This window comes from Heptranchias perlo, unplaced genomic scaffold (assembly GCF_035084215.1).
Source record: "Heptranchias perlo isolate sHepPer1 unplaced genomic scaffold, sHepPer1.hap1 HAP1_SCAFFOLD_807, whole genome shotgun sequence".
Classification (NCBI taxonomy): Eukaryota; Metazoa; Chordata; class Chondrichthyes; order Hexanchiformes; family Hexanchidae; genus Heptranchias; species Heptranchias perlo.
The window spans coordinates 30497-47617 of record NW_027139842.1 but is presented as its reverse complement, the minus strand read 5'-3'; the positions used below and the strand labels follow the sequence as shown (position 1 = coordinate 47617).

Here is a 17121-nt window from a genome sequence, read left to right as displayed (position 1 = left end):
CAGGTCTGTCACTGTATAACACTGGGTACAGGTCTGTCACTGTATAACACTGGGTACAGGTCTGTCACTGTATAACACTGGGTACAGGTCTGTCACTGTATCACACTGGGTACAGGTCTGTCACTGTATCACACTGGGTACAGGTCTGTCACTGTATCACACTGGGTGCAGGTCTGTCACTGTATCACACTGGGTGCAGGTCTGTCACTGTATCACACTGGGTGCAGGTCTGTCACTGTATAACACTGGGTGCAGGTCTGTCACTGTATAACACTGGGTGCAGGTCTGTCACTGTATAACACTGGGTGCAGGTCTGTCACTGTATAACACTGGGTACAGGTCTGTCGCTGTGTAACACTGGGTACAGGTCTGTCACTGTATAACACTGGGTGCAGGTCTGTCACTGTATAACACTGGGTGCAGGTCTGTCACTATAACACTGGGTGCAGGTCTGTCACTGTATCACACTGGGTACAGGTCTGTCACTGTATCACACTGGGTACAGGTCTGTCACTGTATAACACTGTGTACAGGTCTGTCCCTGTATAACACTGGGGTACAGTACTGGTGGGTACAGGTCTGTCACTGTATAACACTGGGTACAGGTCTGTCACTGTATAACACTGGGTACAGGTCTGTCACTATAACACTGGGTACAGGTCTGTCACTGTATAACACTGGGTGCAGGTCTGTCACTGTATAACACGGGTACAGTACTGGTGGGGACAGGTCTGTCACTGTATAACACTGGGTGCAGGTCTGTCACTGTATCACACTGGGTGCAGGTCTGTCACTGTATCACACTGCGTACAGGTCTGTCACTGTATAACACTGGGTACAGGTCTGTCACTGTATAACACTGGGTGCAGGTCTGTCACTGTATAACACGGGTACAGTACTGGTGGGGACAGGTCTGTCACTGTATAACACTGGGTGCAGGTCTGTCACTGTATCACACTGGGTGCAGGTCTGTCACTGTATCACACTGGGTGCAGGTCTGTCACTGTATCACAGTGGGTACAGGTCTGTCACTGTATCACAGTGGGTACAGGTCTGTCACTGTATAACACTGGGGTACAGTACTGGTGGGGACAGGTCTGTCGCTGTATAACACGGGTACAGTACTGGTGGGGACAGGTCTGTCACTGTATAACACGGGTACAGTACTGGTGGGGACAGGTCTGTCACTGTATAACGGGTACAGTACTGGTGGGTGCAGGTCTGTCACTGTATAACACTGGGTGCAGGTCTGTCACTGTATAACACTGGGTACAGGTCTGTCACTGTATCACACTGGGTGCAGGTCTGTCACTGTATAACACTGGGTGCAGGTCTGTCACTGAATAACACTGGGTACAGGTCTGTCACTATCACACTGGGTACAGGTCTGTCACTGTATCACACTGGGTACAGGTCTGTCACTGTATCACACTGGGTACAGGTCTGTCACTGTATCACACTGGGTACAGGTCTGTCACTGTATCACACTGGGTACAGGTCTGTCACTGTATAACACTGTGTACAGGTCTGTCCCTGTATAACACTGGGGTACAGTACTGGTGGGTACAGGTCTGTCACTGTATAACACTGGGTACAGGTCTGTCACTGTATAACACTGGGTACAGGTCTGTCACTGTGTAATACTGGGTACAGGTCTGTCACTGTATAACACTGGGTACAGGTCTGTCACTGTATAACACTGGGTACAGGTCTGTCACTGTGTAATTCTGGGTACAGGTCTGTCACTGTATAACACTGGGTACAGGTCTGTTACTGTATAACACTGGGTACAGGTCTGTCACTGTGTAATTCTGGGTACAGGTCTGTCACTGTATAACACTGGGTACAGGTCTGTCACTGTATAACGCTGGGTACAGGTCTGTCACTGTATAACACTGGGTACAGGTCTGTCACTGTATAACACTGGGTACAGGTCTGTCACTGTATAACACTGGGTACAGGTCTGTCACTGTGTAATACTGGGTACAGGTCTGTCACTGTGTAATACTGGGTACAGGTCTGTCACTGTATAACACTGGGTACAGGTCTGTCACTGTATAACACTGGGTACAGGTCTGTCACTATAACACTGGGTACAGGTCTGTCACTGTATAACACTGGGTACAGGTCTGTCACTGTATAACACTGGGTACAGGTCTGTCACTGTATCACACTGGGTACAGGTCTGTCACTGTATAACACTGGGTACAGGTCTGTCACTATAACACTGGGTACAGGTCTGTCACTGTATAACACTGGGTACAGGTCTGTCACTGTATAACACTGGGTACAGGTCTGTCACTGTATCACACTGGGTACAGGTCTGTCACTGTATAACACTGGGTACAGGTCTGTCACTGTATAACACTGGGTACAGGTCTGTCACTGTATAACACTGGGTACAGGTCTGTCACTGTATAACACTGGATACAGGTCTGTCACTGTATCACACTGGGTACAGGTCTGTCACTGTATCACACTGGGTACAGGTCTGTCACTGTATCACACTGGGTACAGGTCTGTCACTGTATAACACTGTGTACAGGTCTGTCCCTGTATAACACTGGGGTACAGTACTGGTGGGTACAGGTCTGTCACTGTATAACACTGGGTACAGGTCTGTCACTGTATAAAACTGGGTACAGGTCTGTCACTGTGTAATACTCGGTACAGGTCTGTCACTGTATAACACTGGGTACAGGTCTGTCACTGTATAACACTGGGTACAGGTCTGTCACTATAACACTGGGTACAGGTCTGTCACTGTATAACGCTGGGTGCAGGTCTGTCACTGTATAACACTGGGTACAGGTCTGTCACTGTGTAATACTGGGTACAGGTCTGTCACTGTATAACACTGGGTACAGGTCTGTCACTATAACACTGGGTACAGGTCTGTCACTGTATAACACTGGGTACAGGTCTGTCACTGTATAACACTGGGTACAGGTCTGTCACTATCACACTGGGTACAGGTCTGTCACTATCACACTGGGTACAGGTCTGTCACTGTATCACACTGGGTACAGGTCTGTCACTGTATAACACTGGGTACAGGTCTGTCACTGTATAACACTGGGTACAGGTCTGTCACTGTATAACACTGGGTTCAGGTCTGTCACTGTATCACACTGGGTACAGGTCTGTCACTGTATCACACTGGGTACAGGTCTGTCACTGTATCACACTGGGTACAGGTCTGTCACTGTATCACACTGGGTACAGGTCTGTCACTGTATCACACTGGGTACAGGTCTGTCACTGTATCACACTGGGTGCAGGTCTGTCACTGTATAACACTGGGTGCAGGTCTGTCACTGTATAACACTGGGTGCAGGTCTGTCACTGTATAACACTGGGTGCAGGTCTGTCACTATAACACGGTGCAGGTCTGTCACTGTATAACACTGGGTGCAGGTCTGTCACTGTATAACACTGGGTGCAGGTCTGTCACTGTATAACACTGGGTGCAGGTCTGTCACTGTATAACACTGGGTGCAGGTCTGTCACTGTATAACACTGGGTACAGTTCTGTCACTGTGTAACACTGGGTACAGGTCTGTCACTGTATAACACTGGGTGCAGGTCTGTCACTGTATAACACTGGGTGCAGGTCTGTCACTGTATAACACTGGGTGCAGGTCTGTCACTGTATAACACTGGGTGCAGGTCTGTCACTGTATAACACTGGGTACAGTTCTGTCACTGTGTAACACTGGGTACAGGTCTGTCACTGTATAACACTGGGTACAGGTCTGTCACTGTATAACACTGGGTACAGGTCTGTCACTATCACACTGGGTATGGTAACATTTCCGCTCCATTGCTCTGGGAAGGAATGCACTGAATATAATATTGTCCAGTTTTGAGCAGTTCAGAATTCCCCAGATAGATTTGATTCTGCCTGATTTCCACAACACTGTGTATCTTTATTTGCCACAACGGGATATTATTTCAGTCTGTTTTTTCCTTCTGATCTCGGTGAGCTGACACAGTGCCCGAATGTGACTTGACTAGCAGAATACTCTGAGAATGAAGGCTGTCTGGTGTGTGAGGGAAAGTCTCACCAACACGCCCGGGGTTTGAACAATCAATAAAGCTCTTGTTGTGTTTCACACAGCCTCCCTTGACACAGAGTTGCACAGACGTGCCTGTGGTTGTCCGTGCTGCCTGTTTCCTGCGGGCTCCTCGTAGCAAGAGTCGTAAGGGAGATCAGGCTGCCTTCATTGGGAAAGCATTGCCCCTTGGTGAGTCTGGTTTTGAGAATTGTAGTGTTGTTATTTGCTTACAGGGAGAGCACCCAGTACAGACCTGTAGCACCAGTACTGTATCCATGCTATACAGTGACAGACCTGTACCCACCAGCACTGTACCCCAGTGTTAGTCAGTGACAGACCTGTACCCACCAGCACTGTACCCCAGTGTTAGTCAGTGACAGATCTGAACCCACCAGTACTGTACCCCAGTGCGAAGTGCCATCAGCTGCCATTTCACCTACACCTGAAACAAACCTCAATTAAAGAGTAAGGGTTGTCCCACTGGGTACAGGCACTTTCTGGTGTGGTACTGACACCATGTTCTCTGCTGACCTGGCTGAACACCACCAGGTCAGTGGTCATGGCTACAGGTCACCTCAGTGTCCCTGGGTTTGAAAGCGTTCTATACAGTGCACACATACTGACCGTTCTGTACTGCGTTCACATACTGACCGTTCTGTACTGCGTTCACATACTGACCGTTCTGTACTGCGTTCACCTACTGACCGTTCTGTACTGCGTTCACCTACTGACCGTTCTGTACTGCGTTCACATACTGACCGTTCTGTACTGCGTTCACATACTGACCGTTCTGTACTGCGTTCACCTACTGACCGTTCTGTACTGCGTTCACCTACTGACCGTTCTGTACTGCGTTCACCTACTGACCGTTCTGTACTGCGTTCACCTACTGACCGTTCTGTACTGCGTTCACCTACTGACCGTTCTGTACTGCGTTCACATACTGACCGTTCTGTACTGCGTTCACCTACTGACCGTTCTGTACTGCGTTCACATACTGACCGTTCTGTACTGCGTTCACCTACTGACCGTTCTGTACTGCGTTCACATACTGACCGTTCTGTACTGCGTTCACATACTGACCGTTCTGTACTGCGTTCACATACTGACCGTTCTGTACTGCGTTCACCTATGACCGTTCTGTACTGCGTTCACCTACTGACCGTTCTGTACAGTGCACACATACTGACCGTTCTGTACTGCGTTCACATACTGACCGTTCTGTACTGCGTTCACATACTGACCGCTCTGTACTGCGTTCACATACTGACTTCTGTACAGTGCACACATACTGACCGTTCTGTACTGCGTTCACATACTGACCGTTCTGTACTGCGTTCACATACTGACCGTTCTGTACTGCGTTCACATACTGACCGTTCTGTACTGCGTTCACATACTGACCGTTCTGTACTGCGTTCACATACTGACCGTTCTGTACTGCGTTCACCTACTGACCGTTCTGTACAGTGCACACATACTGACCGTTCTGTACTGCGTTCACCTACTGACCGTTCTGTACTGCGTTCACATACTGACCGTTCGGTACTGCGTTCACCTACTGACCGTTCTGTACTGCGTTCACCTACTGACCGTTCTGCACTGCGTTCACCTACTGACCGTTCTGCACTGCGTTCACATACTGACCGTTCTGTACTGCGTTCACATACTGACCGTTCTGTACTGCGTTCACATACTGACCGCTCTGTACTGCGTTCACATACTGACTGTTCTGTACAGTGCACACATACTGACCGTTCTGTACTGCGTTCACATACTGACCGTTCTGTACTGCGTTCACATACTGACCGTTCTGTACTGCGTTCACCTACTGACCGTTCTGTACTGCGTTCACATACTGACCGTTCTGTACTGCGTTCACATACTGACCGTTCTGTACAGTGCACACATACTGACCGTTCTGTACTGCGTTCACCTACTGACCGTTCTGTACTGCGTTCACCTACTGACCGTTCTGTACTGCGTTCACATACTGACCGTTCGGTACTGCGTTCACATACTGACCGTTCTGTACTGCGTTCACCTACTGACCGTTCGGTACTGCGTTCGCATACTGACCGTTCTGTACTGCGTTCACCTACTGACCGTTCTGTACTGCGTTCACCTACTGACCGTTCTGTACTGCGTTCACCTACTGACCGTTCGGTACTGCGTTCACATACTGACCGTTCTGTACTGCGTTCATCTACTGACCGTTCGGTACTGCGTTCACCAACTGACCGTTCGGTACTGCGTTCACCAACTGACCGTTCGGTACTGCGTTCACCTACTGACCGTTCTGTACTGCGTTCACCTACTGACCGTTCTGTACTGCGTTCACTTACTGACCGTTCGGTACTGTGTTCACATACTGACCGTTCTGTACTGCGTTCACCTACTGACCGTTCGGTACTGCGTTCACATACTGACCGTTCTGTACTGCGTTCACATACTGACCGTTCGGTACTGCGTTCACCTACTGACCGTTCTGTACTGCGTTCACCTACTGACCGTTCGGTACTGTGTTCACATACTGACCGTTCTGTACTGCTTTCACCTACTGACCGTTCGGTACTGCGTTCACATACTGACCGTTCTGTACTGCGTTCACATACTGACCGTTCGGTACTGCGTTCACCTACTGACCGTTCGGTACTGCGTTCACCTACTGACCGTTCTGTACTGCGTTCACCTACTGACCGTTCTGTACTGCGTTCACCTACTGACCGTTCGGTACTGCGTTCACCTACTGACCGTTCTGTACTGCGTTCACCTACTGACCGTTCTGTACTGCGTTCACCTACTGACCGTTCTGTACTGCGTTCACATACTGACCGTTCGGTACTGCGTTCACATACTGACCGTTCTGTACTGCGTTCACCTACTGACCGTTCTGTACTGCGTTCACCTACTGACCGTTTGGTACTGCGTTCACATACTGACCGTTCTGTACTGCGTTCACCTACTGACCGTTCTATAGAGTGCACACGTACTGACCGTTCGGTACTGCGTTCACCTACTGACCGTTCGGTACTGCGTTCACCTACTGACCGTTCGGTACTGCGTTCACCTACTGACCGTTCGGTACTGCGTTCACATACTGACCGTTCGGTACTGCGTTCACCTACTGACCGTTCTGTACTGCGTTCACCTACTGACCGTTCTGTACTGCGTTCACATACTGACCGTTCTGTACTGCGTTCACATACTGACCGTTCGGTACTGCGTTCACCTACTGACCGTTCGGTACTGCGTTCACCTACTGACCGTTCGGTACTGCGTTCACCTACTGACCGTTCGGTACTGCGTTCACCTACTGACCGTTCGGTACTGCGTTCACCTACTGACCGTTCGGTACTGCGTTCACCTACTGACCGTTCGGTACTGCGTTCACATACTGACCGTTCGGTACGGTTCCCCTGTGTGGACATTGGGTGAGGAGAGGATTAAATAGTTGCAAACACTGTGTGTTGTAAGTTTAAAGTGAGAATATCCGCCTGTTACAATACACCTGGGTATGTATCATTGCCGCTCAACTTCCCTCTTTCCCAACTAGTTTTTAACTTCCGTACCTGGCATTTCAACACTGCAACAGTGGTCTGCTGTGTAGATTAACTTTGTTGAATCTCTTCATAGTGGTGCTTCCAGCTGTGTACAGTAAGTAAAATATCAGAGATACACAACTGGAAACCTTTATTGACATTTTCAGAGGCCTAAGGAAAGTTCTGAAGGACCTAGGTGGCTTCAGGGGTTTCTCTCCCTCTCGGTATCCCCCTCCCCAGACAGAGCAGTGGTGCTTTATTGTTTTGTGTTGATTTTTGTATTCAGTGCACCTGAGCTCAGAATGATACGATGGACGGAGGGGGCTTCCCCCAGCTGCCGGACACCATCCTCCTCGAGGTTTTCCTGAACCTGGAACACCAGGATATCCTGGCTGTCGGTGCCACCTGCAGGCAGTGGTACGGAGTGTCCCGCGACGAATTTCTGTGGAGGGATCTCTTTTACCGTTACTACAATGTGAATCGAACGGTCCCCCGCCACCCAGGTTAGTCTCTATTGCTTTCTGGCTCTCTTCAACAGTGACTACACTTCAAACGTACTTCATTGGCTGTATAGCGCCTTGGGACGTCCTGAGGTGTGAAAGGCGTGATATAAATGCAAGTCTTTATTTTTCCTCCTCTAGAGTTAGACACTTTCCCAGGATTTCTAATGGCAGTGTGGCAAAATGGATTTTTTTTTGCCTGTAGTGAATTTTTGAACTTATGCACTGTTGGATGCAGTGTAAAGGGTTAATTCCCAAGTTCACACAAAGCATGAGCTCTTGGCTCAGACAGTTGACTAGGATTGGTCTCCTCATGATGTCAAATTGTTTCAACTAAACAATGAGGTCTTGAGGTATTAATGGGGGCCAATACTCACAATTACAAACATCTCATATTGCTGGAGATGGGCCTCTTGTCCACCTTGGAGCCGAGAAAGATACATTGGAACATTATCTTAATGGCGAGAGATGAGGAGCCAAGGGATTTGGGTGTCCAGGTACACAAATCACTAAAAGCTAGTAGATAGTTACAAAAAGCAATCAAAAAGACTAATGGAATGTTGGCCTTTATCTCAAGGGGGCTGGAATACAAAGTTATGTTTCAGTTGGTCGGACCCCATCTGAGCATTCAGTTCTGGGCACTGTACCTCAGGAAGGATATATTGGCCTTGGAGGGGGTGTAGTGCAGATTCACCAGATATAATGATACCGGGGCTAAAAGGGTTAAATCATGAGACCAGGTTGCAAAAACTTTGTTTACATTCCTTGAGTATAGACGATTGAGGGGTGATCTAATCAAGCTGTAAAATGATAAAGGATTTGATGGGGCAGATAGAGAGAACCTATTTCCTCTGGTGGGAGAGTCCAGAACAAGAGGGCAAAATCCTAAAATTAGAGCTGGGCCGTTCAGGGGTGATGTCAGGAAGCACGTTTTCACACAGGGTGGAAATCTGGAACTCTCCCCAGAGGCTGTGGATGGTGGGGTCCATTGAAATTTTCAAGACTGAGATCACTAGAGTTTTGTTAGGCAAGAATATCAAGGTGAATGGAGTTGAGATACAGATCAACCTTGAACTAATTGAATGGTGTAACAGGCTTGAAGGTCTGAATGGCCTCCTCCTGTTCCTTTGATCCACAGGAGTACCATTCCAACATCTTGCTGTTTAAGATTTTGCCTGCAGGCAGGGCTTGCAGCCAGCCAGACTTCCGGAGCCCCTGGTCACACTTCAGAGAATGGCCTTCCACCTGGGGGAGGAGGGGGGGGGTGGCGTAGTGACTTTGATTGACAGCTATTTCGGAGCCCTTTGAAAGAGGGCAGGGATCTCGATTGGCTGGAGCTGAAAACTTGGCAGACACTTCTTCCCGCACATTTACATTAACAATTTTCAGTTAGAGATGGAAAGAATGTCAATGTGTTTGTAACTCGCATTCACAAACTATAAAGCTGAGTTGTTTAAACTTCTATGCCAGCCTGATGAGCAAAATCAGGTTAGTGTGAGGTGATAGGAAACATATGGTGAGCAACTATATTCAGAGAAAAAGCACGTTGTGTCTGTGTTATTTTATATGCTGAGGCATGCAGAGAACAATCAATCTGACTGTGTGCAACGGTGTGCTGCTTGTTCATTTATCACATGTAAATAAAACCAATTGTTGGTTAGAATCTGTGTCTCGACTGGTTGAAAAGTTGATCCACTCCGCTGTTGGTAAAAAGAGGGGCACTTGCTGCATCCCCATCGCCAGTTTATGGAGTAAGGGTTCCCTGTTACAATCACTGGGTCTCGCTGTCATTGAAGTAGATAATGAGCAGGAATGGTGCACCCAGATCATAAGGGGCGCGAGGTCCATTTACAGGAGTGACCAGTGACCTCTAACCTGAGAAAATATCTCGTGCAAAAAACTGAAATCTGTGGTGAGCAGTGATGCTTGTTCTTGCTGCAGGCTGAGGTACAGGGCATTACACTCACTTATCCTTCAGGAGTGCCCCGACAACCTCCAACCCTCTCAATTTAAGGCTCAGTGAAAATACTAAAACAACTAACTTAGTGTTGGGAGCGGGTTTATTTTTAAATAGAAAACGATTACTTCCAGGAGCCGTTTCCAGTTGCACAGTGCAACTGGTAATAGCTTCCGGGAGAAACTATCCTCTATTACCAAAAAGGCCGACCAGCCTCCCTTATATACTTTGAGATAATAGAACCTGAGATCAATCCTTTGTTGGGCCTGAAGGTGGCAATCAGCAAGAACTAAAATACAAGTGGGGTACATTTCACATCATCGAAGTTACAAAACGGCCCATCCAGTCCGTGTCGGTGTTTGCTCTCCCCACGAGCACAGTTCTGCTCACATTGACCCTGTTCCTGTATCTCTTCAGCCCATCTCCCTCACCCACCTATCCCAATCTAATCTTCAATGTTGACAGTTTCTGCCTCAACCACTGACCCTGGAAGTGAATTCCACAACCCCACAACTCTCTGTGTGAAGAAGTTTCTCCTGCACCCTGTTCTAAATCTCTTACATTTAATCTTGTATCGCTGGTCCCTCGTTCTTGACTACTGGAAACAGTCTGCTCCTATCTACCATGCCCTATCGTTTCATTATTTTAAACACTTCTGTCTTATCGGCCTGTAATCTGCATTGTTCTAATTAAACAAGCCCAATTTTTCAAGTTTTTCCTCATGTTTGTATTTCCTCAATACCAGGCAGCATACCAGTGAATCTGTGTGCTACCCTCTTTAAAGCCTCAGTATCCTTCCTTGTCTACAGACAGTGTGAAGCCCAATACTGCAAATCCCTGTGCTCTTCCACAGCACCGAGCCTGCTTCCATTCAGACTATAATTACTGCTGTTATTTTTTCCCCATTAATAACCCAGGATTCTGGGATGTATCCCTATGAGCTCTGGTGATTGTCTTTCTGTAGTCTAACTAACTTATTGTTTTCATAGAATCATAGAATGGTTACAGCATAGAAGGAGGCTATTCGGCCCATCGAGACTGTGCTGGCTTTTTGTAAGAGCAATCCAGTTAGTCCCACTCCCCCGCTCTATTCCCTTATCGCTGCAAATTTCTTCCCTTCAAGTATTTATCCAATTCTTTTTTGAAAACCATGATTGAATCTGCTTCCAACACCCTTTCAGGCAGTGCATTCCAGATCAGAACTACTCGCTGCGTAAAATAGTTTTTCCTCATGTCGCCTTTGGTTCTTTTGCCAATCACCTTAAATCTATGTCCTCTGGTTCTCGACCCTTCCGCCAATGGGAACAGTTTCTCTTTACTTACCTTATCTGAACCCTTCATGATTTTGAACACTTCTATCAAATCTCCTCTTAACCTTCTCTGCTCTAAGGAGAACAACCCCAGCTTCTCCAGTCTATCCACGTAACTGAAGTCCTTCGTCCTTGGAAGAATTCTAGTAAATCTTTTCTGCATCCTCTCTAAGGCCCTCACATCCTTCCATAATATTGCTCATCTCCCTCTCAACCACTTCAGGATTCACCTCCTTATCCTTCTCTTTGGTAAGAACCGATGCATAGTGCTTATTAAATACCTCTGTTATTTATTGATCGTTATCTACTAATTGACAACCCTCCCCTCTCAGGGGTCTCACCTCACTTTTAACAATTCTCTTTTTTTGATACATTTCTAAAATACTTTACTGTTCCTTTTGATGTTTTTTGATATTTTTACCTCATACTCCCTCTTTCCTTATCCTGCTCTTCTTATTTTCTCATTTTCATAGGCCCTTCAATTTTATTCAGTTTCTAACCTCTTTATTAATCCATGGCATCCTAAAACTACCAGTAGTTTTCTTTTTTAGTGAATGTGTAAAGTTCGCCCAGTTTATTTCCCACACTTTGCACATTGTGACACATGTAGTGAACCTTTTTGAAACACAGCTCTTTGTCACATGATAGTTTTGTCCGTGCTCCCCCCTCCCTTTACTTCACTTATTTCCCCATTTATAACCAGTCCATTTGATTTTATTTCTTTACTCCATATTCCTCTTGCTAAATGATTTTCTGCGTGAATATTGCCCTCATCTATTTCTGCTTCTCTATTAGCTGATCCTTTTCCAGCACCCTCCCCCCCCCCCCCCCGCCCCGGCTGCCGTCCATCTAGTTTAAATATCTTGTCACTTCCCTATTGTTTTGCCAGTACATTAACACCCTGCCGTTTCAGGTGAAGCCCATCCTTGTGGAATAGCTCCCATCTGCCCTGGAACTGGAGGCAATGCCCTCCGGCCTTTCTTAACCCACATCACTTGCTCCACTATGGACCCCAATAACTAGCTGCTCTCCCTCCCCTTGTACAGTCTGTTTCAGTCTATGCAATATGTCCCTTACCCCATCACCTGGGAGGCAACAGAATATCTGGAACTGGCCATGTGTCAGCCCCTCTAACTGTTGAATCCCCTCTCACTACTGCATTTCATGCTGTTTCACTAAACTATCCCACCCTGAGCCACCTCTTGATGGCCCTGCCCAGAGTCCTCATTCTCCCCACAGGAAGCTGGAGCTTTGAATCCGTTTGAGAGCATCAGTGGCCCTGGACACTCCTGTCCTAACCTTTCCTTCCTGCCTTCACCCCTCAGATAGATGTCCATCTTTCCTCCTCCATTGCCTGCTCCCTATCTCTCTGTGTGTGACTATCCCCTCAACTCTCGCTCCAGAAACTGCTGTCCCTCCCAGATGTCTCGGATTGTCTCCATCATCTCCTCCAGTTCTCGGGTTCTGAGCTCGAGCAACGGGAGTTGGTGACACTTCCCATGAGTGTGTTTCAGTGAGTTAGCAACTGGCGTTTGAAACTCACATCTGGTAGGATTGACACGTCACTGCCCCTTCCTGTGTTGCAATGTTTATTTGTTCTTTTGTTCTGCTTTAAAGTTGTGTATAATATCACCTTGTCTTCTTAGCACCTCCTTCCTCCTCTGCGCCAAATGCCCAAAGACCCTGTTCCCACCTCATTCCGTTACCAGCTCACAATCCATACCAGTTTCTTATCAGAGTGGAGGCACCTCTGACATTGCACTAGTTGAGATTTACGAGGGCACACGGCCCCTGTCGAAGTATTGAACCCATAATCTGGCTCGAGAAGGGGAGGGGATTCAGTAAGAGGTGAGCAGTTTATTTCCCACCGACACACATTCCCCCAGAGGTCAAATAGCCTGCTGACACTTGGAGGGTAATTTTAACCGAACTCACCGGGCAGGAGTCCCATGGGATCATGGGGAACGGCAGTTTTACATACGCCCAAGGTTACTCTCTACTGACTTCAATGGAGAGTAATATCGGGCAGGGTGTAAAACCAGTGCTGCGCCCGATCCCGTCCTTTTCCCCACGGGCTGGGTAGGATAAAGTAACCCTCTTGGTGTCCACGCTCACACATGAGGTAACTTGATGTGAGCTGGCACCCGTGGGCCTGAATCCCACCAACAGACTGCTGAAGGAATGAGGAAGGAAATTTTATGTTTTTTAAATCAGTAATTCTGCCTGGCTGATCTCTTCAGTACTGGTTACTGTCTGCCATTCGCTGCAAGTTTTAGGAAAGTGCAGTCTCATCCGAAAGACGCCACCTCCGACAGTGCAGCACTCCCTCCGTACTGCTCCTCCGACAGTGCAGCACTCCCTCCGTACTGCTCCTCCGACAGTGCAGCACTCCCTCCGTACTGCTCCTCCGACAGTGCAGCACTCCCTCCGTACTGCTCCTCCGACAGTGCAGCACTCCCTCCGTACTGCTCCTCCGACAGTGCAGCACTCCCTCCGTACTGACCCTCCGACAGTGCAGCACTCCCTCAGTACTGACCCTCCGACAGTGCAGCACTCCCTCAGTACTGACCCTCCGACAGTGCAGCACTCCCTCAGTACTGACCCTCCGACAGTGCAGCACTCCCTCAGTACTGACCCTCCGACAGTGCAGCACTCCCTCAGTACTGACCCTCCGACAGTGCAGCACTCCCTCAGTACTGACCCTCCGACAGTGCAGCACTCCCTCAGTACTGACCCTCCGACAGTGCAGCACTCCCTCAGTACTGACCCTCCGACAGTGCAGCACTCCCTCAGTACTGACCCTCCGACAGTGCAGCACTCGCTCAGTACTGACCCTCCGACAGTGCAGCACTCCCTCCGTACTGCTCCTCCGACAGTGCAGCACTCCCTCCGTACTGCTCCTCCGACAGTGCAGCACTCCCTCCGTACTGCTCCTCCGACAGTGCAGCACTCCCTCCGTACTGCTCCTCCGACAGTGCAGCACTCCCTCAGTACTGACCCTCCGACAGTGCAGCACTCTCTCAGTATTGACCATCGGACAGTGCAGCACTCCCTCAGTATTGACCATCGGACAGTGCAGCACTCCTTCCGTACTGCTCCTCCGACAGTGCAGCACTCCCTCAGTACTGACCCTCCGACAGTGCAGCACTCCTTCCGTACTGCTCCTCCGACAGTGCAGCACTCCCTCAGTACTGACCCTCCGACAGTGCAGCACTCCCTCAGTACTGACCCTCCGACATTGCAGCACTCCCTCAGTACTGACCCTCCGACATTGCAGCCCTCTCTCAGTATTGACCATCGGACAGTGCAGCACTCCCTCAGTACTGACCCTCCGACAGTGCAGCACTCCCTCAGTACTGACCCTCCGACAGTGCAGCACTGTCTCAGTAGAGGAAGTTAGAGACCTTGGAGTGCATGTGAACAGGTCCCTGAAGGAGGCAGTACAGGTAGATAAGGTTGTGAAGAAGGCATACGGAATGCTCTCTGTTATTAGCCGAGGAAAAGAATACAAAAGCAGGGATGTAATGATGGAACTGTATAAAACGCTGGTAAGGCCACAGCTGGAGTATTGTGCCCAGTTCTGGTCACCACATTACAGGAAGGATGTAATTGCTCTGGAGAGAGTGCAGAGAAGATTTACAAGAATGTCACCAGGGCTTGAAAATGGCAGCTCCGAGGAGAGATTGGATAGGCTGGGGTTGTTTTCCTTGGAGCAGAGGAGGCTGAGGGGAGACTTGATTGAGGTGTACAAAATTATGAGGGGCCCAGATAGAGTAGACAGGAAGTACCTGTTTCCCCTAGCGGAGAGTTCAGGAACTAGAGGACATAGATTTAAGCTGATTGGTGGAAGGATTAGAGGGGACATGAGGAAAAACTTTTTTACCCAGAGGGTGGTGGGTGTATGGAATTCGCTGCCCGAATTGGTGGTAGAGGCAGGGACTCAACTCTTTTAAAAAGTACCTGGACCTGCACCTAAAGTGCTGTAAGCTGCAGGGCGACGGACCGGGTGCTGGAAGGTGGGATTAGAATGGGCACCTGGTTGTTCTTCGAGCTGGAGCGGACATGATGGGCCGAATGGCCCCCTTCTGTGCTGTATGACAGTGCAGCACTCGCTCAGACCTGCCCGTCCGACAGTGCAGCACTCCCTCAGTACTGACCCTCCGACAGTGCAGCACTCCCTCAGTACTGACCCTCCGACAGTGCAGCACTCCCTCAGTACTGACCCTCCGACAGTGCAGCACTCCCTCAGTACTGAACCTCCGACAGTGCAGCACTCCCTCAATACTGCCCCTCCCTCAGTACTGACCCTCCGATAGTGCAGCACTTTCTCAATACTGACCCTCCGACAGTGCAGCACTCCCTCAGTACTGACCCTCCGACAGTGCAGCACTCCCTCAGTACTGACCCTCCGACAGTGCAGCACTGTCTCAGTAGAGGAATTTAGAGACCTTGGAGTGCATGTGCACTGGTCCCTGAAGGAGGCAGTACAGGTAGATAAGGTTGTGAAGAAGGCATACGGAATGCTCTCTGTTATTAGCCGAGGAAAAGAATACAAAAGCAGGGCTGTAATGATGGAACTGTATAAAACGCTGGTGAGGCCACAGCTGGAGTATTGTGCCCAGTTCTGGTCACCACATTACAGGAAGGATGTAATTGCTCTGGAGAGAATGCAGAGAAGATTTACAAGAATGTCACCAGGGCTTGAAAATGGCAGCTCCGAGGAGAGATTGGATAGGCTGGGGTTGTTTTCCTTGGAGCAGAGGAGGCTGAGGGGAGACTTGATTGAGGTGTACAAAATTATGAGGGGCCCGGATAGAGTAGACAGGAAGTACCTGTTTCCCCTAGCGGAGAGTTCAGGAACTAGAGGACATAGATTTAAGCTGATTGGTGGAAGGATTAGAGGGGACATGAGGAAAAACTTTTTTACCCAGAGGGTGGTGGGTGTATGGAATTTGCTGCCCGAATTGGTGGTAGAGGCAGGGACTCAACTCTTTTAAAAAGTAGCTGGACCTGCACCTAAAGTGCTGTAAGCTGCAGGGCTACGGACCGGGTGCTGGAAGGTGGGATTAGAATGGGCACCTGGTTGTTCTTCGAGCCGGCGCGGACATGATGGGCCCAATGGCCCCCTTCTGTGCTGTATCTTTTCTATGGTTCTATAGTACTGACCCACCGATGGTGCAGCCCTCCGACAGTGCAGCACTCCCTCAGTACTGACCCTCCAACAGTGCAGCACTCCCTCAGTACTGACCCTCCGACTGTGCAGCACTCCCTCAGTACTGACCCTCCAACAGTGCAGCGCTCCCTCAGTACTGACCCTCCGACTGTGCAGCACTCCCTCAGTACTGACCCTCTGACTGTGCAGCACTCCCTCAGTACTGACCCTCCGACTGTGCAGCACTCTCTCAGTATTGACCATCGGACAGTGCAGCGCTGTCTCAGTACTGACCCTCCGACAGTGCAGCACTCCCTCAGTACTGACCCTCCGACAGTGCAGCACTCCCTCAGTACTGACCGTCCGACAGTGCAGCGCTCCCTCAGTACTGACCGTTCCAAAGTGCAGCCTTCCCTCAGTAACTGCCCCTCCGACAGTGCGGTACTCATTCAGTACTGACCCTCCGACAGTGCAGCACTCCCTCCGTACTGACCCTCCGACAGTGCAGCACTCCCTCAGTACTGACCCTCCGACAGTGCAGCACTCCCTCCGTACTGACCCTCCGACAGTGCAGCACTCCCTCCGTACTGACCCTCCGACAG

At 49.2% G+C, this 17121-nt stretch overlaps 1 protein-coding gene across 1 annotated transcript in view; it reads left to right on the top strand.

Moving 5' to 3' along the window:
• fbxw5 (F-box and WD repeat domain containing 5) overlaps window positions 1-17121 on the top strand; it is a gene marked incomplete at its 3' end in the record, with an annotated part of 53904 nt that overhangs the window by 12987 nt on the left and 23796 nt on the right. The window contains exon 2 of the mRNA XM_067981582.1: window positions 7887-8103. Within this exon, the coding sequence (XP_067837683.1) occupies window positions 7911-8103 (193 nt within the window). The remainder of the gene's footprint in view (window positions 1-7886; window positions 8104-17121) is intronic.